Source organism: Chinchilla lanigera, unplaced genomic scaffold (genome assembly GCF_000276665.1).
Source record: "Chinchilla lanigera isolate Chin_1 unplaced genomic scaffold, ChiLan1.0 scaffold00082, whole genome shotgun sequence".
Classification (NCBI taxonomy): domain Eukaryota; kingdom Metazoa; phylum Chordata; class Mammalia; order Rodentia; family Chinchillidae; genus Chinchilla; species Chinchilla lanigera.
The window spans coordinates 5,710,362-5,733,923 of record NW_004955483.1 but is presented as its reverse complement, the minus strand read 5'-3'; the positions used below and the strand labels follow the sequence as shown (position 1 = coordinate 5,733,923).

At 37.9% G+C, this 23,562-nt stretch overlaps 1 protein-coding gene across 3 annotated transcripts in view; it reads left to right on the top strand.

Annotated features, from left to right (window-relative positions):
* The window catches only part of Cdkal1 (CDK5 regulatory subunit associated protein 1-like 1), a 594,324-nt gene that overhangs the window by 259,148 nt on the left and 311,614 nt on the right, over positions 1-23,562 (top strand). For all 3 annotated transcript variants that reach the window (XM_005403380.1, XM_013503828.1, XM_005403381.2), the window contains exon 8: positions 5,624-5,727. In XM_005403380.1, the coding sequence (XP_005403437.1) occupies positions 5,624-5,727 (104 nt within the window). The remainder of the gene's footprint in view (positions 1-5,623; positions 5,728-23,562) is intronic.

The window sequence follows — 23,562 nt, the reverse complement described above, 5'->3', positions numbered from 1 at the left end:
AATTATATTTTTAAAGGCTAAATCATGCATATGTATGTAGGATTTTATATGTACTGTACAAAAAATATCTCTGACTGCCACAGGAGATCAGAGTCCCTGTTTCCTTTTCAACTTGCACATTTGTAAGTTAATTCAAGTCTGTAGCACAGTCACTTTGTGTGGGATCTCCAACTCCAAAGGCCAACTATTTGGCAGTGGTATTTGGCAACTGCAGCTCTCTCTACAGCTTTCTTTGAAAGAGATAGATAATATCTTAGCCTGAAAGTTTTGATTGTGGCTATTGCTTTAGAAAATGAAAAATAACAGTGTAGGTGGAACACTAGGAAAATTTTGGAAAAGTCTTTACTTTATAGTTGACAGAGTCCTATCCTTTTTCACCAGGGTATAGTAAACACATTCAGGAGACAGTTGTTGCTGGTGTGGTAGCGGACTTTGTTTCCCGATGAGCACCAGGCACCAATGAACACACTGAAATCCAACTGAAGTTATCACTGCCACCTAATGGTATTTATTCTACATCTCCACCAATTGCTATATATTCAGTCAAAGCAGCCATTTTGTTGATAATTTTTCTTGTGCATCTTACATTGTCAAGAGTTTCATAGAATGTAAGGAAAACATAGGGGAAATGTTAAAGAATCACCCACAGCCATAGATTCTGTAGACTTTGATGGGTTTTTGCTGGTCTGTGGTGAAATTAGAAATGTAAGGAAAATAGAATGAGTTTTTTGTGCAGATAAACACATGCACCTTCATTATGGCATTCCTCCTAATGTTGTCTTAAGCTGTTTTTTAAATAAAATAATTACAATATAGTACAAGGTAATTTAAATTAAAAATGATGTCCTCACTTGGCAAAAGAAAAGTTGGTGCCCTATTTGGTGACTAGTTTTATGGGTGTGCATTTCCAATGTGCTGTTCTATGATGTCCCAAGTTCTAGGAAACGGTTAAGGACAGTTAATATTGAAAATGGGAGATCTTTGATGGAGTTCTTTTGCTAGGAAGTCTGTCTGGTGCACTTTGAAGAGTAAAGATTATCTTGTGTAGGGGCCTTGGTCTCATAGTTGTGGTCTTCAAGCTTCAGTTTCCTGATCCCAGCTTCCTGACTTTTAAAACAACAGTGATGATCCTTTCCCCGGCAAGATCTATGTTATTGTCCTACGCCAGCGGTGGCGAGCCTATGGCATGTGTGCCACAGCCAGCTGTTTGTTACCATTAGAAGCTCTGAAAGGTTCACAGTCATTGCCCTATTTCTTCTACATTCCTAGTTTCCCTTTCCCTGTGTCTTCCCATGTTCCTGGATACCATTCTGCTTAGCATCCCTCTTGGCTGTGTAGCCCAGTATTTCCTTGATAACTGGTGTGGTCCATTATGAATTCACCAGTAGCACTGACTATTTATTGGTATTTTGCTGACAGACTGAATAGTGTGTTAGCAATAGTAAAATGAGTAAAACAGCTGCCTGTTCCTTAGGTACACTGTAACTACGTGAGATTATCAGGATACGCACACAGTCGTATATCCTTATAAAGATTGAGTCCTTGTGTCTTTAGTGAAGCATAGAGTATAACTGGTATTGTACTCCTTTGCTTGATGATCTCTCAGTTCCTCAGAGAGGAACTGGGCAGATCCAGTTGGTTTCTCCTAGATTTAGCTCTTGCTGAAGGCTTGTCATCACATCCGAAGCTTTGAGAAAGATCTTATACTCCATCAATTGATTAAAAATAAATAAGAATGAAGTTATTTGAGTGAAATGGAATATGTGGATTCAGAGTATGAATGCTGGAGTCTAAGTAATTTTTCATATTCAAACTTATGCTTGACCCGAAGCAGAGAGAAACAGAAGCTTGAGTCACATTAGGCTTTTTTATTTTTTTCTAAAAAACAAACAAAAACAAAAACAAAGAAAACACAACTTAGTCGTATGAGTGATTTTTTAAAAGAATAATTCTGGTTTATAAATTATTCCGGAATTTGTGATAGCTGATGGTGCTCATTGTTAAGAAAAGACTAAATATACGAAGACTTAGTTTCATTTGCTTCAGGTGGTCAGGTAGTACACTGATCTGTTGTTAGGTGTTTAAAACCCCTTGGAATATTATAATCTGTGAAAATTCGTCATTTAGTCTGTGTAATTTAGAATATTCTACTACAGATACTTTTTAAGACTTGAAGGTTATTCTGTTGAACTAAATGTTTGATCTCTCTCCACTGTGGAGCTTTTAGTTCTTCCTTGGCAGGTGTCCATGTGACAGAGATGAGCAGGGTGGCGTGCTGGCGTTATCCCTCCTTCCCACCGTCTAGGTCTGTGCAGGTTCTGCGTCTTCCTTGCAGTTCGGCAGCCATCTCATTTTGGCTTTGGCTTTAGCAGTCAACCTTCAGAGATCTTTTGTTTTCTGACGGTTAAAGAAACTGGCTCAGTGTTCTTACTCTTACGCACTTATTTAATTGTTTACAGATAATTGAAACTATCAAATATATCTATTGTAAATTACGTTTTTTCAAGCTTGACATATTGAAATGATTGGTTGACACAGTTCCTGGTTGGGAAAAAATTGTTTCTAAGCATCAAAAACCTAATTCTTTTCTGATTTGGCACTACATGTTTTTCCTTCATGTAGTTACAAAATTTCTTTCCTTTTTAAACATAAGGCCTGAAAAAGCTAATGATTGAGTTGGTACTAATGTGGCATGCTTAAAGAATTGTGCACTGTAGAAATATTCACTTTAATATAAAGTATTAAATACTAAAAAGTTAGTATGAAACGTTATTTTGATAGCTGTGGATAAGAGAGAACCCATTAAAGAGTTCAGACTCCAAATATATCACATCAACAACTTTAATTAAACCCAGGGGAATCATTTGCTGAAGAATATTTTGAATTCTTAATGTGATATTTATACTTCCTGGTTTACTTTATTATAAATGTTTTAGAATATCAGCTTGTTTTATTTAAACTTTTTATGCATTTTCATGAGTGATTTTTCTTTGGGGAATAAGTTTCCACCTTTATTAAACAAGACGGTAGGGAAATATGGTTGGTTTCTACAGCTGGGTTCAAGCTATCAGCAACACATCTGTCCTGCCAAGTGGGAGTACACTTGAAACAGCACAGCGTGTAATTATTTCCTTACAAAATTACTTAAAAACAGTCTTATTAAACAGCTAGTGTTTACTGATCACGTAATAAATGCAGACACAATACTAAGTGGTTTACATGTATAAATTCTTTTACAAGTGACTAAAATATGTGTTTCTCTACCTTCTTCTGTTTTCTTTCTCCCATCCCTTTCTCCAACTGGCGCCCCATCAGACCATTGCTTTGGAGAAACAGCCCAAGTCAGAAATAGTAGTAGCTTCCATTAGAATTGTCCACTTAATTTATGTTGCTGTCCATTGTTAATAGGACAGAGAAGACCTGCGTGGGCCTCAGGAGGTAGAGAAGGCAGGTTGCCTGGTGGGTGCTGGTTCCAGCTGAGTGAATGCCAAAGCTAAGGGGACACCAGGGGCACGGCACAGCTTACTGCCGGGAGTGGATGGAGCATGGAGATACCTGAGAAAAAGGGAAGAAAGAACGTTGGGCTTCCAGTGCCCCAACACGCAGCTCAGAGAACCTGAGCTGTTAAATTTGAAAGAATGTGACAAATCAGATGAAGCAACACATTTTGTCACAGACCCAGCAGGAGGAGGAAAAACGTAAATTGGATGACAGTGACAAGGATGAAAGTGACAAGTTTGGGCCAGTGAGGAGACAAGAAACTCATCTTTAGATTCCTAAAAACCAAAGGAGAGAAACACGTATTTTAAACAGACAGCTTCGTATCCTGGTGGAGGAGCGGATACTGCCCATGACAGAGTACATACACTATGTCACTTTATTTCTTGTTGGATGATTACCTTTGTTATTATTTGCATTTGTATGTAGCTAGGATTTTTTTTTTTTTTTTTTTGAGGGGGTGCTAGGGATCCAACTCAGGGCCCTGCATGAGCCAAGCACATGCTCTACCACTGTAGCACAGCCCGGGCCCAAGGATGTTGACGTACATTTACTGTGGGGAGGTGGCTTGATATGTACCCCTCTCAGAGTTTGAAATCTCACCGGCCTGAGTTTGAATCTCAGCTGTGACCTGACCTTGAGCAAGCCACTTGTCTGATGTTTTGAAGTAGACTGTTGTCTGTCAAATGGAGATTTGTAACTCTGAAAGGCTGAGTGAGATGATGATGATGATGTATGGAGACCATCACTGTGCCTGGTACTCGGTCAGGCTGAACAGAAGGGAGTTACCCTCCACAAGAGAGGATAATAGGAGCGATTCCTCCTTCCCCTTCTGACAGAAAGGATGGACTTTACCCAGAGATGACATGCCTGTGGAGAGCAGAGCCTCTGTTCACAAGATAGAGGCTACACCTCACTGTTAGAAAATATGCTTTGCTTGTTAGGGAGGGAGTGTCAGCATTTAAGATCAGGTGGTTGGTTAAACAATGAAATGCATTTAAATCTGTCCATTGTTATACAGAAAGACTCCATGCAGAAATTTTCAGAAATTAAGCGTGGCCAGTTTTACTGCAGAGTACAGTGAAGTCTACACATTCTATCATCATATAGCAATAAAATTACACCTTGGTCAGGTTCAGTTCTTAAATGTTCAGTTATGTCATTGCTCTTCTTTGTTTTGCTTAGGGTTGGTGAGCCTCATCTTCTTTGCATGGGACTTTGTGTTTTTGTTGCTCTTACTGGAGATTAAACCCAGGCCCTTCACACTGAGCTACACCCACACCTCCACACCCTCGTTTTTTAGTTTTTCATTTTGAGATAGGGCCTTGCTAAATCACTAGGCTGTTCTCCAACTTTTAATCCTGCTATCTCAGCCTCCTGGTATGCTGGAATTACTGTTGCGTGCCACTATACAGAGCTAAGACTTTTTAAAATGTGGTGATTGTTTATCTTATAAAAGAAATTTACATTATATTTTTAAATTCCAAGATTAAAATCAGCATTTATATATCAAAAAAACAATTTTTTATCATGTCTAAACACTATCAGAAGTCTTTTTAATTTTTTTAAAAGTTAATATTGTCATTTACTTTTTTAGGTTGACTAATGTAATCCCAAAGAATATTCAGTAGACATATTTTAATTTCTTTTTGTGATTTCAAGGAGTGAAAAATAACATCTGAAAAATTTTAAGGGAGTATTTTTTATGCTGTGCATTTATTCTTATATCATTAGTTGAAAGTTAAATGAGTATGCTTTCTCATTTGTAATAAAAAGGTATGTATAAGCAGTACTGAAGTTTTCTAGGTATTTGAAGAAATGTCAGTAGCTTACAAAAAGTGTCTTGAATTGCTTTTGATTAGTTATCATAAGCATTTATAACTTTGTTCCTCATGAATATGTGTATTTTAAGATAATACTGTGATTTGTAGAAACATTCTTGAGTAATTGAAACTCAAAAGAATTGCAAATTGCTTTGCCTGGTGGACATAAAATAAACATGAGACATGCAGATAATTAGTTTTGTAACTCTTGTATACATTAAGCACATTTTTGGTGCCCCCTGTGTTGTGTATAATTTATCTTTAAAAAAATTGAGCCTTATTTATTGCCATCCTTTGAACAGGTGTCTCAATGCTTGTACCTACTGCAAAACTAAACATGCCAGAGGAAATTTGGCCAGTTATCCTATTGATGAACTAGTGGATAGAGCTAAACAATCTTTTCAAGGTAAGAGTATCTATAATCGTCTAAAGTTAGTCTTCTTCGTAAATCCTTCAAGTCTTCTAAGTAACAGTTTAGATACCAGCTTCCTTAGTTCTTTTAAAGTTTGCAAATATTTTAGATTAACAAGAGATGTTGCTGAATGTAATTGTTCGATTTATAGTTGCATTAGTTAATCTTCTTTTAATGCTTTTCTATTTTATTATCACTCTAAGAAGATGACACATTTTGTACTTCATCATCTATTTCTGGACTTCATGGAAAAAACAAATGAAAAAGTCTATGAGCCTCTGGAATCTGTAAAGTTTTTGTAAACTCAGTATAATACTCCTTTTGAGCAGCATTTTTTGAGCATTTAGAAAACAGACAAAACAAAACAAAATAAAAGAACAAAAGCATGCAGGTTAAGAGTTTCCTAGAGTTTTTGAATGAAAAGGGAGGCTTCCTGTCAGCCAGCATAGGAGCTGTTCCTCCTTCTTTGCGGCTCTGCTGGACTGAGAGAAGGTGACACTGAGGAAGAATCCTAATGACAAGAACGCCGAGCGTGGGTGGCCAGCTACTTGTTGGAAAATGATTGTCTGAGTATTTCTCAGCTTGTACCGAGTTATCTTTAACCTGAGTCACAGTTGTGTTGACACATAACTGCTTCAAGCAGGAACTTCCTCTTTTGTCTTTGTTTATAATATGTGTATATAACAGTGGTGTGTTTTTATGCCCAACATCAGATAATCTATTATGTCTTAATCTTGTGGATTTATAGGTATTGGCAGTGTACTTTTCCTTTTAGCAAGTAACTCAGAGTACTATTTTCAATACCTCACATCTAGATGCTCAGGAGATACGACTCACAGACACATATTTCTTTTGTGTAGCCTGTCTAAACTTTTTATCAACATGAATTTGGAACAGTACTTTTAATACAGAGAAACATACCTTCAGTTGATATTTTTTGTCACTTTCAAATAACTTTTTCTCTTACTTTTATAGACCTAGTCCCTTCCTCAGTTCATATTTAGCTAGTATTGGAAAAGAAACAAAGGAAATTCATTGGTTCTTGATAATGTTCTGTTTTTAGATCCAAGTTATTATCTAGTCTGGGGCAAAGTCTTTTCTGCAGCGTGATTACTTTCAGGATTTTTTTTTTAGAAGGGGCACATATTGGCAGAGAAACCTAATCTATACATCTATCTTTGTTGTCTGGCATTCTAGTCTTGTCTTCTCTTGTCACCTCTTCTTCTCTTCTCTTCTCTTCTCTTCTCTTCTCTTCTCTTCTCTTCTCTTCTCTTCTCTTTTCTTTTCTTTTCTTTTCTTTTCCTTTCTTTTCTTTCTTTTCTAGTTTTGGGATTGAAACAAGAACCACACACATACTAGGCAGGCACTGTTTAGTGAAACATCCCCAGCCCCTGTAAAATTTTATTTTGAGACACTGTCAAAATTTAAAAGTTGCTGGGGTTACAGGCATGCAGCACCACACCTGGCTTTTGCAGGCATTTTTCTTTCCCCTCTGTATGTCTGTTAGATGATGGCAGTATAAACTCCGATGACCTTTCTACCAAATGCTATCAGCTAGGAGGCATATGAATTAGTACTTTTCAGTGTTCACATTTCTAAACACAGCTACATGTAATTGAAACATTTTTCTACTTCATTGTACTTGAAAGTTTGTTGAAAAATATAAACTATAAAATCACCATGTTAGAAGCGAAAGCATTTTCTTCATTACCTCTTATCTGTCTTCATCTGTGACTTACACTGACAATTGTGTGATTGCTTCATGACTTTACACAGTTAATATGTATAATATATGACTCGAGAAAAAAAAGGACAGAAAGTTTTTATATACCCAGTAGACTGTTTTTCTAACAATCCAATTAAGCTCTGACTTATCTTTAGAAACACAATCTGGGCAATAGAGGTAGACTGTTTCTGTCATGGGATTTTAGTGACTAGTTAATATTTTCCTGTCTAAGGCAGTTGGGTAAGTTAAGGTGAGTGATTTGAGGACCAAAGCAAAAGTGAGCATTAATTTAGTGGCTATTTAAAGAGAGAGAAAGTGTGAGAAGATTATTGTTACTAACATCTTTGATATGTACGTTTTTGTTGTTGTTACTGATTGTGGATTATTTGTAATATAAAGTTTGGTTGTTGCTGTCTTGTTTCTTGTTATCTGTGTCCTAGAGTTGAAACCAAATGCCAGTTTTTAGACTTACGAGCTCATTTGATTAATATGTGGTTCTTAGGTCACAACTTGCTGAGTGAGCCAATGTGTGCAAGTAAATCTTGTAAGTAATTAGGTATTTGGTGCTTAACATCATTGGCTGAGTTTGGATGTGAAACACAGGTCACTTACCAGTGATATGATCTGAACAAGTTCTCATCACTATAATATTTAGTGGGGTTTTCTTGGTAAGAATTTTAGGTACAATGTGAAGCAGTTGCTGTGTCAATGACACAAAGAAGACATGTTGCTTACACTGAAGGAACTAAAAGTGAATCTAGAAGGATAAATCTAACTTGAGGTGAGAATATTGAGACATCCATAACAGAGGCATTAATGGCTACCATCAAGTGACAGATTTTACCAAAACTTTCTCTGTAGATAAACTATTTAGTATGACAGTTTTTATTTTCTAAATTTGAGAAGTTAAGTTCATAATGAGGGCCTTATAATTTCCATCATAGGAAATAGCAATCTATAAACTTACATTTTAAAGACATCAATTGAGTAGAATTGTCTTTTCTTCTGCATGACATTGGGATTTTGATGTTCTTATGGAATTCTTAAGTTTGAACTTAAAAATGTGGAATAAATGTAAAGGTAAATGTCATAGAAGATATTACCCACTTTTTTTTCTGTGACTTTTGCATATTTAGTTCTTTAACAATTCAGTGGTTAAGAGAATTTGAACTAAAATCCCTTAAAATCTGCATTCTACCGTGATGAGATTGCTGTCCTTCAATGAGTAACATGACTGTATTTAGTTTCTATACGATGAAAAGTCTCAATACGCTGCCAACAAATTTTAGTGCTGTGTTTAAGCTTACCATCAGTGGAAGCTGAATTTCCCATCTTTAAAATAACATTTTCAGCCAAGTGTGCTGACATACCCTTTTAAATCGTCTCTATTTGAGAGGCTGAGGCAGGAGGATAGCAAGTTTGAGATTACTGGGGCAGCTTGCTGAGTCCTTATTGCAAAATAAAAATTTTAAAAGGGCAACAAATATAGCTCCATGGTAAGGAACATGAATGAATTTGTATGACCCTGGATTGAACCCTTAGCACTGAGGGGAAAAAAGCATTTGTTTTCTTTTACTTAATTTGTTTTATGGCTACTGTGTGTCAGATAGACAAATTGAAGCTGGATTTAATGACACACACTTGTAATCTCAGTGCTGAAATGGCTGAGACCGGAGGATTACAAGTTCAAGCCCAGCCTGGACATATAGCCAGACCCTGTCTAAGACAGGGAAAAAACACATAGATTAAAACCCACATATCCTGTCATATAATAGAATGTACAGTAAGAACATGATTTCTTCTAAAATACATATGAAACATTTTATATTCATAAAAATTATTTCTTATGAAGAAACAAATGAAGAGACAGCAGACTAAACCAAAGACAGCAGGCATTCAGAAGAATGCAAAAGAACCAAGAAATCATTCTGAATATAAAATGACTTCTGAAAGTACTAGAAATACGCTACAAAAAAAAGAGAGCTCATTAACTTTGAATGGATAGCAACAAGTAAAAAATACTCATACTTTTAAACAAATATTTGTTTCTATTGTATATAATAAATATGTTTGATTGGTTTCCTAGCTTTTTCTTTTACTCTAATTCAACCTAGTCCCCTTCATTTGTTTATGGACTATTTTACCTTCTCAGTATGATACTCATTTTTTCAACAGCTCTTCATATTTAAGGTTTACCAAGTAAATTTTGGATTGTCATCTGATTCTCACAGACAGTTGGGCGACCCTCTTCTTTACTTCTGCCTGCTGATTCAGGTTTTTAAAAATTCTTAGGATTAACAATGTTCTCAGGGCTGAGGTTGCTGTGTTTGACATAGTTGCATTTTAGATATCTAGAAAAACATGTCAAACAGTGACCAGGACTTTGTTGGGGCCAGAATGAATTTACAAGCTTGTGTTTTCTAGGATATTCGTATTGATTTTTCTCTAGCAGCTAATCAATCAGTTTCAGTTGTGTAAGTGATGGAGCGAACCTGTTTAAGTGTGCTGGGTGAATGGTGTGGAAACAGCACCTTTCACTGCTGTCTCTGGAATCAAAATGTAGAGATGATGGATGAGCTGTTTTTATAGCTATCGTGTGCTTTTCTAGATCTCATTTGTGTGTTGCTCCTTTTTTTCTCTCATAAATCTGAAAACGCCCTGAAAGATAACTTGCATGAATCAGTTAGGAAAGGTGGAAGAAAGTAGGATGAAATACTCAGAACAGGAAGAGAGCTTCTTGATGTCCAATGATTTTAATTTTACTGTTGGGATTTTTAAAAATATGAATTCTGCTGTACGTCAAGACTTGCAAAGAATACTGTCTGCTGATTATATGATTAATTATAAAATGTAAAGGGAAGACGTTGCTTCCTACCCTTTTAGGTGGGGAACGGTGTGAGCAATATTCGATTTTGTTAGACAAGTTTCAGATCGCTCCATTGTGCAGTTTATATCAGTCCCCCTTTAGTCAGGTTTAGTATGTAATGATTTTGATCCTGGATCAAAAAGAGGCCAATAGTTGTATTCTTTTTACTAACATGGCAGTTACATTAAATGTCTCTAATTCCTTTATCCTTTCATTTGTGCTGTGTTCAAAGAAAATTGAGAAATACATTCTTTTCTTGGATTAATAATATTAATGTACATGTTTGTTATACATTGTCAACTTCCAAAAGAGATTTTAACAGCTTATATTAAATAATTGTATGTAACTCTGAAAATAAAAGCTATATAAGATGCTGTATTGCGTCTTTTTTTTTTTTTTTTTTTTAGTTTTTTTCAGGTACTGGGAATCGAACTCATGACCTTGCGCTTGCCAGGCAGGTGCTGTGCCACGGAGCTAAATCCCCAGCCCCCTGTATTGCGTCTTGAAAGAGGGAAAATAATTTCACAAACTGATGAATATTGGTCCTGTAGAAGAAGGGGGAATAGTGTGATTTACATAATTTGATATGAGCATGTGAAAGGAAGTACTGTGTATACTTACCATATAAAATCTGCAATTTCTAGGCTGTAAACACTAAGAAGAGTTATTTTCATGTATCTTTTCTGCAGAGACATTGAATAAAATAGTAGAAATGCTTTGAACTGATAATATATAGAAATTCAAGGCATAGTCTTTACATGGCTTTTTCTTCTGTTGATTTTTGCAAAATCTAGACATCTAACATTAGAGTGTGTTTTAAGAGGAATTTTTATAGGAGAGCCAAGTAAGTATACGTAATACAGCTTGACAAGGGTAGGGGGGTCACAGTGCCTGAGCAACTGTTCACCAGATACTCATTTTATGCAAGATAGGAGTAATACTCCCTTTAACCTCAGGGAATGTAAATTAGGGCATCCCTGGGTTCCAGGAGTGTGAGCCACGACATCCACGGCAAAACACCCTCATTTCTTGGCCTTTGGCTCTTTTCATCTCTGTGTCTGCATTGGTGGTGTTCAGACCTTAGCAACAATGGAGGTTCTCTCTTCACTGAATTGTGCAAAATAGAGGCACAGCTGCAGTGCCCAAGGAGAAGTGAGACCTTGTATAGTGAGGCTTTTCCTCTAAACCTATAGGACCCAGTTGTGATCCTTTGGTGCAGAAGAGTGTTTCTCAGGCATAGAGGTAGACATTTTCCTAAAGAGCCAGGGTAAGGGCCTGGGGATTTAGCTCAGTGGCACAGTGCCTGCGTGGCAAGTGCAGGGTCGTGAGTTCGATTCCTGGTATCAGAAAAAAAAAACAAAAAAACAAACAAACAAAAAAAAAAACTAAAGCGCCAGGGTAAATATTTTAGGGTTTGATTTGTGGGCCATGAGTTGTTCATTGCACCTAATTTTTTCTGCCTTGAGCCACAGATAATATGTAAATGAATGGGTATGGCTGTGTCCCTGTGAGACTCTTATTTAAGCACAGAGTTACTGATGGAAAGTTTCTATGGTCAACTGAGGGGAAAGCTAACTTAAATGAGACAAAATTCTCTGTGGCAGAGCTTCGTGGTGTTTAATGTATCGATACGTGTTGTAAGTCTTTAAGAGGATATAGTCTTTAGGAACTAGCATTGCTGGGGAATAAATCAGTGTTCTTAATGTGATTTTCATTTGAGTCACTTGGCACACATAATAGTGAAAGTAAACTGAATATCTGAGTTCCATCCCTAACAGGTGGATCACAATTTCTGTAGATGATAGTCCTGCATTTTCCAAAATGTGATTCTTATGTGTATCCAGAATTAACAGCTGTGAATGTGAACCATGGATCTAGATTTTTCAATTAAAGCTGCAAAATGAGCTAACCTCCTCCCCTCTATAATGCAAGGGATTCTGAGGACAAAGCCTGGTGGATTTGTATTCAAAGGTCAAATTAGGGAAAGCTGCAGGGGCAGGAAGAGTGTTACCAATTCATTGACCCTGCCCCCGTAGATAATGGAGGGCTTCAAAAGCCACAGGTGGGAGCTGGGGATTTAGCTCAGTGGCAAAAGCGCCTGCCTGGCAAGCGCAAGGTCGTGAGTTCGGTTCCCGGTACCGGAGAAAAACCAGAAAAAAAAAAAAAAAATAGCCACAGGTGCTTATGTAAGTAAACCGGCTCAGTTATTTTTGTTTATCGTCCAAGCTATCTCAGAGACTCAGCTGCCCTTTACTGAGCACACACTGTGCTTTGTGTAGGAATTAAAAAGGTGGTAACCATGTGGTCCTTGTCTTCGCGGCACGTTTAGTGTGCAGGCATAGAGGGTAGCAAGTTTGACTATGAAAATTAAAGTTTTGGGATAACAAAAGTGACTGATCTTGTTGACTTAAATAAGCACTTGTAGATTTTGAAATCACGCTTTATCTCTATAGGGCAGTATCTCCACACGGACAAGATTCCTGTTGCACTTGCACTTTCCCTGACTTGGCCTAATCTTTGCCATTCAACCCAGTTTTCGCCTCAGATGCTTTCTGAATGTGAAGTTCTTGTTAGCTACTGCAGTTGGGTCTCGCTTAGTAGTCAAAACACAACTGGTTTGTGTTCTGAATCATGAGGGTTACATGATAGCAAAGGTTTATGGAAGAAACCCAGTAATGGCCTTTTAACTGTAGTCACTATTGAAAGCTTATGGTCTTAAGGAGGTAAGGATCACACCTTGGCATTTTTCTCTGTTACTTCCTCATTAATGAGGCAATGTACTTAACACCCACAAATTAAAGAAGGAAAGATTTATTTTGGTTCATGATTTGTAGAGCTTTCATTCCATAGTTATCTGGCTCCAAGGCAGGGCAGCATGGCAGGGGGACGTCACAGAGGAGAAACAGTCTATGACAGAACAGGCATAGGGCAGCAGCAGCAAGCAGCAGCCTGCCTTCCTTCTGTCTCTTTATATTAGATTCAGGTTACAAGTCTTTTGGGTGATGCCACCCGCATCCAGGGTGGGGCTTTCATTCTCCACAGCCAGGTCTATGCTAAACCAGTTTAGTTATCACATACATACTCTTAATCCCAATATCACATACCCTAGTCCAGCATCACAGACCCCTGATCCAGCCACCTCTCAGAAGCCCCATGTATGAGCACGTGAGGCTTTGGAGGAACGTCTAGATACAAGCCACAACAGCATTAGGTTTGGAAGTTTTCTTTTAGGATCCCATACAAGGAATACCAAGGGATATAGTAGGTCTCAATAACACAGCTTTAATAATGCTAACTCATTTTCTGTCTCTCTGAAAGTTGCATGTTTTGGCATTCCTTGCTAGAATGTGCAAACATGGCTTGAAAACATGATGCTCTGAAAGCGTTTTTTGGGAGCTAAAGATAGTACAGTCAAGGTCATGGTGACTCACTGGTGATCTGGCCCATTCCTGTAGCCACTGGGTCCCATCAAAAAATCCTGCCAAAGAAGCAAATAGCACACAGTTTTGCTCACTCCCTGTCATCATGTAGGGTAATACATCCAGGTGCAGGAAGAAATACTAGAATTTACTGGATGTCTGTGTTTGGTCATCCTTAAATTTTTTTCTTTTCATATATTTTTACATATATTGGTAGGATAGCATTTGAGCATAATTAATAAATATACATCTGTGGGAATGAATTTTTAAACTTTTGTATATTCAGGAAAATGATATTTTAAAATGCAGAGATCATAGACAGCAACAGATAGCCTGCCCATTTTCCACTATAAATGTAATTCTTTCAGCCTGGCCTTTTGTGTGAATGGACTAACAGAGTTGTAAGTTCTTTGTCAGAGTCCTGAGGTGTGTATATTTCATTTTGATTGAATAAAAATCCATCTGCTTTTAAGATAAAATAAGCAAATAATGAAGTTTATGCACTCTGGTGGAAAAGAGCAGTACTTACTGAGGATTCTTCATCCTTCAGAATACTTCCTCCTGGGCTGGGGATTTAGCTCAGCGGCAAAAGCGCCTGCCTGGCAAGCGCAAGGTCGTGAGTTCGGTTCCTGGTACCGGAGAAAAACCAAAAAAAAAAAAAAAGAATACTTCCTCCTTGGGAATCCACTCCCTGGTCCTTCCTTCTGTGTGATGAAACACCGAAAGCTTAAGCCAGAAGGAAGCTAGAGTCACACATGCCTGGCAGAGTGTATATGAGTGTAGCAGATGCTCAATAACTGTTGACTGCATGGTTAATCTAGAAATGAGTATGCCTAGAAGCTAAGCATGGTGGCTCATACCTGTAATCCCAGGATTCTGGGAGGCTGAGGCAGGAGGACTGCAAGTTCAGGCCTAACTTGGGCAATGTAATGACTTAGGCCTTGTCTTAAAATAAATAAAAAAGGAGTTGGGGATGTTCATCAGTGTAAAGACCATGGGTTCAATGCGCAGTACTACTCCCTCCCCCGCAAAAAGGTATACCTGGTGAAGTTCTGTCACTTGGAACCTGTACTGAAAAGATGGCATAGAAAATCTGTTTCTAAAGTAGGCAGAAGATACTGTTTGATTCCAGCTGCTTTTCCAACACAATTAAATACTGGGTCTTTTAAGACGGACTTGATTGTATGGCACAGATAATTATTACTTGTAGCTTTCTAGATATGCAACAGAGAAATAATTCATTGTGGGAAATGATTTCCTATAGTTAACAGTTGTCTGTTATTTTACTCAAAAGATATGTCCATTTAGGTCTTTATTTATGGAGCTATATAGATATAGATATAGATATATGGATATATATAGATGTATAAGGAAAACTATCGCAACAAATATATATATATAGTTTTCTTTTTCCTAACAGAATTCTGCAGATGACTTTTAGTGACAAGGAAACAAAAAACAGCCTAGGGTTTGCTTTCAGAGTTTGAACTAAAGCTGTGTCTGGGATGGTTTTGGTGAACCTTTAAGGCTGCAGGTTAGTTTTGGAAGGTTGTTTAATGGAATTTTAATAGCCCTAGAAAGATGTGAAAGTGATACTGCTACCCAGTGGTTTGTAAACCTGACTCTGGGAGATGTTTTCCGGGCAAAAGTACTACTTTGTGATGCCAGCAGCTTTTATTGATTCTGCAGAGTCTGCAGTTTCTAACACTGGCTGTCAATTCATTTCATTTGAAAAATTATTAAATCTCTTCTCCTGCTTGTGTGGATATTAAATTGCCGTAAACACACTTGCACAGTGTCAGGTATGGTGGGCACAATTTTCTGCATGAAAAAAGTGTTTGTTAGTGGGACCTTGGCTATTCCTCAGAGTTATAAATTCTATATATATTTTTTATTTCTTGTTCGCAGTTATGCTTTTTATTTCTCTTGGTGAGTTGCAACACATTTCTTATTATTTGTAATATAAAAAAAAGTTTGATTTGGATCGCTGACTCTGAAAACTACACCCTTCAATTCATCATTTCTGATAGTGGCAACAAAAGACCGAAAGCCAGGGACTAAGAGGATGTAACCAGGAACAATGTAAATGAGTAAGAACGAGAAAGATTTGATGAATAAATGAATTTAGTGCCAGGAAAGAAAAGAATGATATGTTCATACATCTGTCCCCCTTCCTCCCTTTCTCCTCCTCTCCTGTTTTCTCCTCCTTCTCTTCCCCTTTTCTACCTCTCCCTTTTTCTCCCTCCCCTCCTCCTTCTTCCCCTCCTCTGGATCAAACCCAGGGCTTTCTACGTACTTGGGCAAGCATTCTGTACTGAACTACATCCACACACGGATATATTTGATTTGTTGAATTTTAGGAAAAGTGAATGCTGCTGCGATAGTAATCATCTGGAGAAGTGAGATTTAAGCTTTACTGTGTCTAAGAATAACCTGTAGATTTTTGGTGTTCGTGTTCAGAATTCAAATACTTGGCTTGGTTCTTAATTTACTGCCTCTCTTATACACTCACATATTTGGATTTTTCAAATAAAGAACCCTAAATCATTGGGAAGCAGGTGATACACAGATCAGTTTTAGAATCTGTCCTGTACAGAAGTAGCTTGATAAATACACCCACTCGTATGATCAAAATATTCAGTGGAAATGGGGAAGAAATATACCACTCTTGTGAGGTAATAAAAAATTAGGTCAGTTTTTCCCATGTTATGCATCTGTGGACCAGCTCAGTTCTTCCATGCCAAGCTACTGCCTTAGTGGATTTATGCTGCTGAAACAAAATGCCAAAGACTGCTGAGTGCAGTGACAAGACCTTTAGTCCCAGGTAGCAGGAGGCAGAAGGGAAGGAGTCACTTATGTGTAGCGGTTCGAGACCAGCTTGGGAAACATAGTGAAAGCCCATCTCAAAAACAAAATGACAACAAAAGTAGCATAGACCTGGGTAGTTTATAAAGAACAAAAATTTATTTTCTCACAGTTTTGAAGGCTACAAGCCCAACTGATGTGGGCAGCTTCAGGGTTTGGCACGAGGGCTCATTCTGTTTCTTGTTGCTGTGTCTTTGGAGGCCTTGAACACTGTGTCCTCATGGTGAAAGAAGTGTCAGTGGGTGGAAAGAGATGAACCCATTCCCTTGATCCCTTTAAAAAGGGCTCTAATCCTATCCGTATAAGCTCTCATAGCCTAATAACCTAAAGGCTCCACCTCTTAATATTAATGCATTGGTTATTAAGTTTCAGCATACTTTTGGAGATGACACAGACATTCAAATCATAGTGCCTTTCATCAGTTCTTTTGAGAAGTTTTAACAGTACAGATTCCCAGGCTCTTAAAAGTCTGATTCTGTTTTTGTTTTTTGAGACAGGGTTTTATTTGTAGTTTAGATTGGTCTTGAACTCACTGTGTAGCCTAGGGTTATCTTGAATTCATGAGTCTGATTCTGAACAAGGCTACTACTATGATATGAATGGTTATGACCTTCCAAAATTCATAAATTGAAGGCTATTCCACAATTCATTGGTATTAAGAGGTATCCTTTCTTAGGGGGTAGGTGAGTAGGTCGTGCAAGTAGAATGTTTCTGGATGGGGTTAATGCCTTAGAGAAGATGCTTAAAGGAGTCTGTGGGCTCCTCCCATGTCAGGATACACACAAGCATTTTCCTATCCGTATGTAAGGGTGCAGAAAGAGGCATTGTTTGTGAGGCAGGGAGCAAACCTTCATGAGACACTGAATCATCTGACCCCTTGATCTTGGATTTCCCAGCCTCCAGAACAGTCAGCAGTAAGTTTACACTATTTTGGTAATTATTCAGTAAAAGATATTTTGTTGCAGCAGTCCAAACAAACTAGGAGACCTACAGAACTGAGAATGTTTATTTTAAAAACTTAACAACTTTGAGAATCACTATCATGGATCTTTTTTGGAGGCTACCTCTTTTTAGTTTGTATTGATTATTTTCCACTTTATGTATCAGTTGTACTTTAAGTACAATTTGAATTTGATCTTTCAAAACAGAATATCATACTGTTACAATTTGAAGAAAAAAGAGACCTTTACCTCCCCTAAAAATGGTTTCGTTTTGTTCTGTTTTGTTTTTGAGACATGATCTCACCATGTAGTTTAGGCTGTCCTCAAACTCTTGGAGATCCTCCTGCCTCAGCCTCCTGAGTGCTGGGATTATAGGCATGTACCTTCATGCCTGGCCTAAAATATGTTTTATAAAAGAAATATGCTTGTATTATGGAAAAATTCTTGAGTTTATGTTAACATGAAGTAATTAACTCATTTCTTTGTGTAAGTATAGAAATAATATGTAAATTTGTATCATTTTAAAACATACCTTTATCTTCTTGACATAAGGTATATACTGTTTTATATTTCTGTTTGAAAAAAATGTAAATAAGAAGTGTTCAGTTTCTGTATTGTAGAGGAAATCTATAATACTGCTAGTTTGGAGTATTTTGGTGTATTTGTATGATGGAGTATTATACAATTAGAAATAGTTAATGTTTACAAAACTTACAATAATCTGAAAAAATTTGCTGTCATACTGTCGGTTAAAATTACATATGGTATAGTATCACAGACATTCTTGAAGTAAGCAGACAATTAAAAATTGAAAAAGAAATTCAGCTAAATGTTATTTTGCAGGGGAGGAACAAAACGTGTATTACATTTTTCTACTATTAATATATACATATATATATATATTACTTGTATATATAGTCCCATGTATACATTTCACTTTGCTTGGATCAATAAACAAAATGTTCTTTAAGGAATTTCCTATTAAATTATCTGTTTTTCAGGGTAGAAACTTAGATCACATATATTTGAAATAATTACTTTTTATAACTTGAGTAAAATAAAAACATACGCATGGCTACTTGAACCTTCTGTAAGCTGAAACATATTTGTATATAACTTTGGAATTGGGGGATTCTCTTTGATCATATGATAGCCTGATCTTGTAAATGTTTTCTTCTAGCAAATAATAAACTGTTATAAGACCTACTCCAGAGAAATCCAGAGGCCACTTGGCTTTCCCTCTTGTGCTTCCTGCGTAGCTCCACGTTCTTAACTGAAATCCTGTGAATAAGGCAAGGAATCGCAGGGTGGAAGGGCGCTTGCAAGCACTCATAGCCCGTTGTTTTCAGGTGGGAAATAAAGAGAAGCATCCCCCAAGCTTTTCAGCCCGCTGGCTTTCCCACCACTAAACTCAGGTTTCTTAAGCTGTATCTCAATAACAGTGTGCATTTCTGGACAGATAACCCAAGAATATGGGAGAAGGTGAAGAGGAAAAGTTGAAGGAAAGTTGTGCTGTGAAGCACTACACAGGGACTTCTTAGAAGAGAGGCTTGAGCAGGGCCGGAGGGGTGATGTCCATTCGGAGGACAGTACAGTGCAGCTTCGGATCAGACCCGCGAGGGGGCCCATAGGGCATGGCTACACTGTCCACTCCATCTTCACATTGTCTCTGTGCCCCGCTGCTTTTGCTGAGCTCCTTGAACATAGCACTTGCTCCTTTGCTTTCAGATTCTTTAGCCTGTGTATTGGATTGACAACTGGTGGTCAGCTTATAACCCCCAGCTGAACTGAGTAAGTGTGGTGCTGGGTGTGGGAGGACCACCTGGGGACTGTTGCTAGCAGCTTAAGGAGCAGAACTGGAGAAGAAGTGAGGCTGTTGAGAGGTGGTAGAGCTGTAAGGAACTGTTGGTTCTGTTGGAGGAGCTTGTCATGCTGGCTTTCCTGATGAACTTGGCTGTTTTCATCTTCCAAGGATCTTGGGGCCTTGTTGGCACTGAGAATGGCTTCAGTTCACTTTGGGGGAGCTCTGGTTCTCACTCTGAGCATTGTTTCCTGGTTCTGGAGGGGAAGATGGTGCACTGCCGGCCTCCTGGAAAAGCTTGCTGTGTTGGCTTCCCTGATGGGAACTTGGCCATCCTGATTATCAGAGGAACTCGGGACCTCACTGTTGCCAAGGATAGCTGTGGTACCTTTGAGGGGGAGCTCTGGTTCTTCTGAGCATCACTTCCTGGCTCCAGTGCAGATCGCTCAGCCTGCTAGCACAGCTCCTTCATCCTGCTGGCACAGACTTTGTACATTCCACCACTGACCTTTGGGCCTTCCCAGCGCAGATCCATGAAACAGACCTGCATGAGTGCGGCTGGGGATTTAGCTCAGCAGCAAAAGCGCCTGCCTGGCAAGCGCAAGGTCGTGAGTTCAGTTCCTGGTACCGGAGAAAAAAACCAAAAAAAAAACAAAGAAACAAACAAACAAAAAAAAACAACAAAAAAAAAACCAGACCTGCATGAGACGTTGTCATGGGCTCTGGGCCTCCCTCCAGTTGGACTCATGGGAGACATTGTTATGGGCTCTAAGTCTTCAACTGGACTCATGCAGGACATTACCATGGGATCCAGGCCTTCAGCTGCATTCCTTGGTCTTGGTGTGTGGACAGACTTCCTGCACTCTCTTGTATATCATTCTTTGGGTGACTATTATAAATAATCTTATAAACTGTGTGTCCTGTATTATTATATTGTTCCCCTTGCAAATATCCCCCTAACCAGCACAGCATGGCTGCATCTTCCGTATGAAAATGTCAGCCTGGTCCTTGGCTGGCGATGCTTTCAAGGGGAGTACTTTCCCTCTGTTCCCCGTCATATTACTCTATTTCCTCAAAGCACTTGTAAGTTGTACTTTGTATCCATTTGTCCATTCATTTACTTATTGTCTATTCTGAGAAGTTAGTGAGAATACCTGTTTTATTTATCTTTACAACTTTGCATTGCACAGGGGGCTTAGTAGGCCCATGATAAATGCTTGCTGAATAAATACATGAAGAAAAATGATAACTTACATGTCAGTAGATTCTATGGGGTTTATATCAGTGTAAAACCGCTAAGTGTGGACTGCTATTTTCTTTCTAGTGAAATACATTTAAATTACATAAGTGGTTATCTAACTTTTCATCTTACTAGGAGAAACTCCTCTGCTTTCCCTCAGTTCTCTCTTCACTTGGGGTGAAGTGAGTATTTGCATGTGTGTGTGTGTGCACCTGACATGTAGAATGATCAGAGCCCAGCAATATGTGTGGAGGAACCTACCAAGAGGAGTAACCCAGAAAGTCATTATAAGAAAGAAATCTAATTCAGGAAGGGAAAACAAACCATCAAACTGGAAAAGTGTAGAGTAAACAAACCCAAACTCATGGAGACCAAATGGGAGAATGTTTTAACTGATTGATTAGAATGGGCCATATGGCTTGCCACTTGGAGATTGTTGGACTTGACTTAGGGTTGAAATGCCATGTGTGCAGTGGCTAAAGTCTTCTGTTTTGAGACAGGGTCTCCCTGTGTAGCCCAGGCTGGTTTCCACCTGGTTTCCAGATGTATGCTTCAGCCTCCTGAGTAGCTGGGACTACAGATATGTACTACCATGTCTGGGTCAAAGCCCACTTTTGGCATAGATACTATTTGAAATATTTAAACCTTTTTGGTTTACCATATTACATAATTATAGATTTAATAAATTTACTTTAAGTTTTAACAAATCTAGTGAAACCATCAATTATTTTCTTCTATATGAAATGTGGACCACCTACTTCAAAATTCTGGAAGGCCATTACTTGGAAGTTCCCACTAAATCCAACCTCTTAGTTTTCTTGCTTTATATAGACACATCCTTTCCACATTGTGCACTTGGTTATATGTGTGGCTTTGCTAATGGAACATTAGAAAGTACTGTGCAACCTGAATTTTGATAATCATTTGTGCCCTGGGGTTTGTCCTTGTGGAATGTTGCTTGGAGCTCTGAACCACCATGTAAGGAGGTACACCTATCCAACTGGCCATATTATGTGGCAGCAGAGAGCCTTAGCTTGCCCACAGACATTCTGGAAGGTCTCAGTTGAGATTCCAGATACATGAATGAAGAGGCCATCATGAAAAGTGGTGTTCCAGCCACCACTTTGATCAAAATTCCTACCCACCCAAACTTAGCCCAGATTGCAGAATTGTAAGCAGTAACAAATTACTATTGTTTTAAACCACTAACCTTTTCCCTGCTGTGTTATTCAACAATAGATGCATTATATTAGATTTTTAAAAAATGTAATAGTAAGAATTCATTACACCTTTGTTATATTCATCTTACCTTTTAAAATTAGATAAATCTAGACTTGTTTTCCATTAAACTATATATGTGGCAATATTAGGATTATGGTTTTAAGAACTACTAGCATATTATCAGGAACTGGAGCAGAGAGAAAGGTAAAAATCACAGAGCCCCTGGCTAAGCAGCATGCAGTATACAAACTTGTAAGTTGCTATTGTATGACTGTAGGGTAAAACCAGTGATTCAGATGAGCTTACAGTACTTTATTGTTTTATTAAGAATGAAGTACTTTCAATTTTGTGTCCATAGCTTATTAGCTCTTTGTCCTTAAAGCCATTTATTCTCTCTCAGCCTCTGTTTTCCTGTCTGAAAAATAGGGATAAAACATACTTACTAGATAATCAGTGTAAAAATTAAATAATATAATGCTAAGTTTGTGATACTTGGAAAATGCATAATAAGCAGTTTCCTATTGTTTTTAGTGACATAAGAGGACAAGAGCAAGAAAGATGCAAAGAGAAAATTAAGTCATTACTTAGAATACTTTGTGTTCTTTCCAGCTTTACTTTTTTGGTGTACATACATACACACATATCTACATGGTTTCACATGTACATACCTAGATTACTTTTTCTTTTAGGACACACCTCACATGTTTTAAAGTGTACACAGAACACCTGGGGATTTGGCTCGCAGCAGATTTTATTTTGGAGCTCGGGCAGAGCCTGGGAGTCTGCCGTATTTTAAAACTCCCAGGGGATGCTGAGAGGGAGTCCTTGGGTCCCACTGGGTAGGAAGTGCCTCTAGGATGATATCATATTTAGCCTCTCATATTTTGGTCTCAGATGTGTTCTTTAACTGTTATATCTTTTGATGCCATGTAGTCTGTTCTCCTGTTACAAAAAAAATTTTCGCTATCCATCTGTGATAGTGCTTATTAACTTAAGTTAAAGTGGTTGGTTTGAATGTTTATATCCTCCACTTTACCTCCCTGCAGTAAAGATGGCCTGGAGCTTATCTTGGTATCACAATTAATGTTCAGTAAATGTTTTTTGAATGAACTCACATGTATGCCCATTGGATTCTCATAACTGTACAGCAGAAACTTTATCTTTCACCTTATCAACCAAAAATAGTGAACATTCTCAGAATGAACCTGGTGAATATCTGGCTGTGGATCCTGGGATTGGAAGGAAAAGCCAGCTGCATAATCAGGAATAGTAATGAGAGAAAGATGGATTATTCACATATGTGAGGAAATTTAGCAAGAATGGTCTGGATTGGGTACAGCTACACCTGTTTATATGTGTGAATATTAATGTATACCTAGCTAAATTATATAAGCAAATAATGGCAAACTAGATAGTATTTGAAACAAATTGAATTTTTAACACAGAAAATATTGAAAAACGGGAATTAAAAGTATGTTTTCTTTGAAAGATGGGACTGGTATAAAATTTACTCAAGTGACTTCATTTGCTTTTTATATCTGTATTGTTCACTATGATAAGATTTGTGCTTTGTTTTTTAGACTTGAAGTAACTTGTAGGGTATGATCCTCCCTTTGGTGACAATTGCACTGATGTTAAAATGTGATTTACTACATAATTAGTTTAAGTAAGAAAAGAGCAGGGAGGGTTAGGAGAAACTTGGCACTGTATTAAGTGGAAAATACATTGAATGAAGATTTTTGAGTAACTT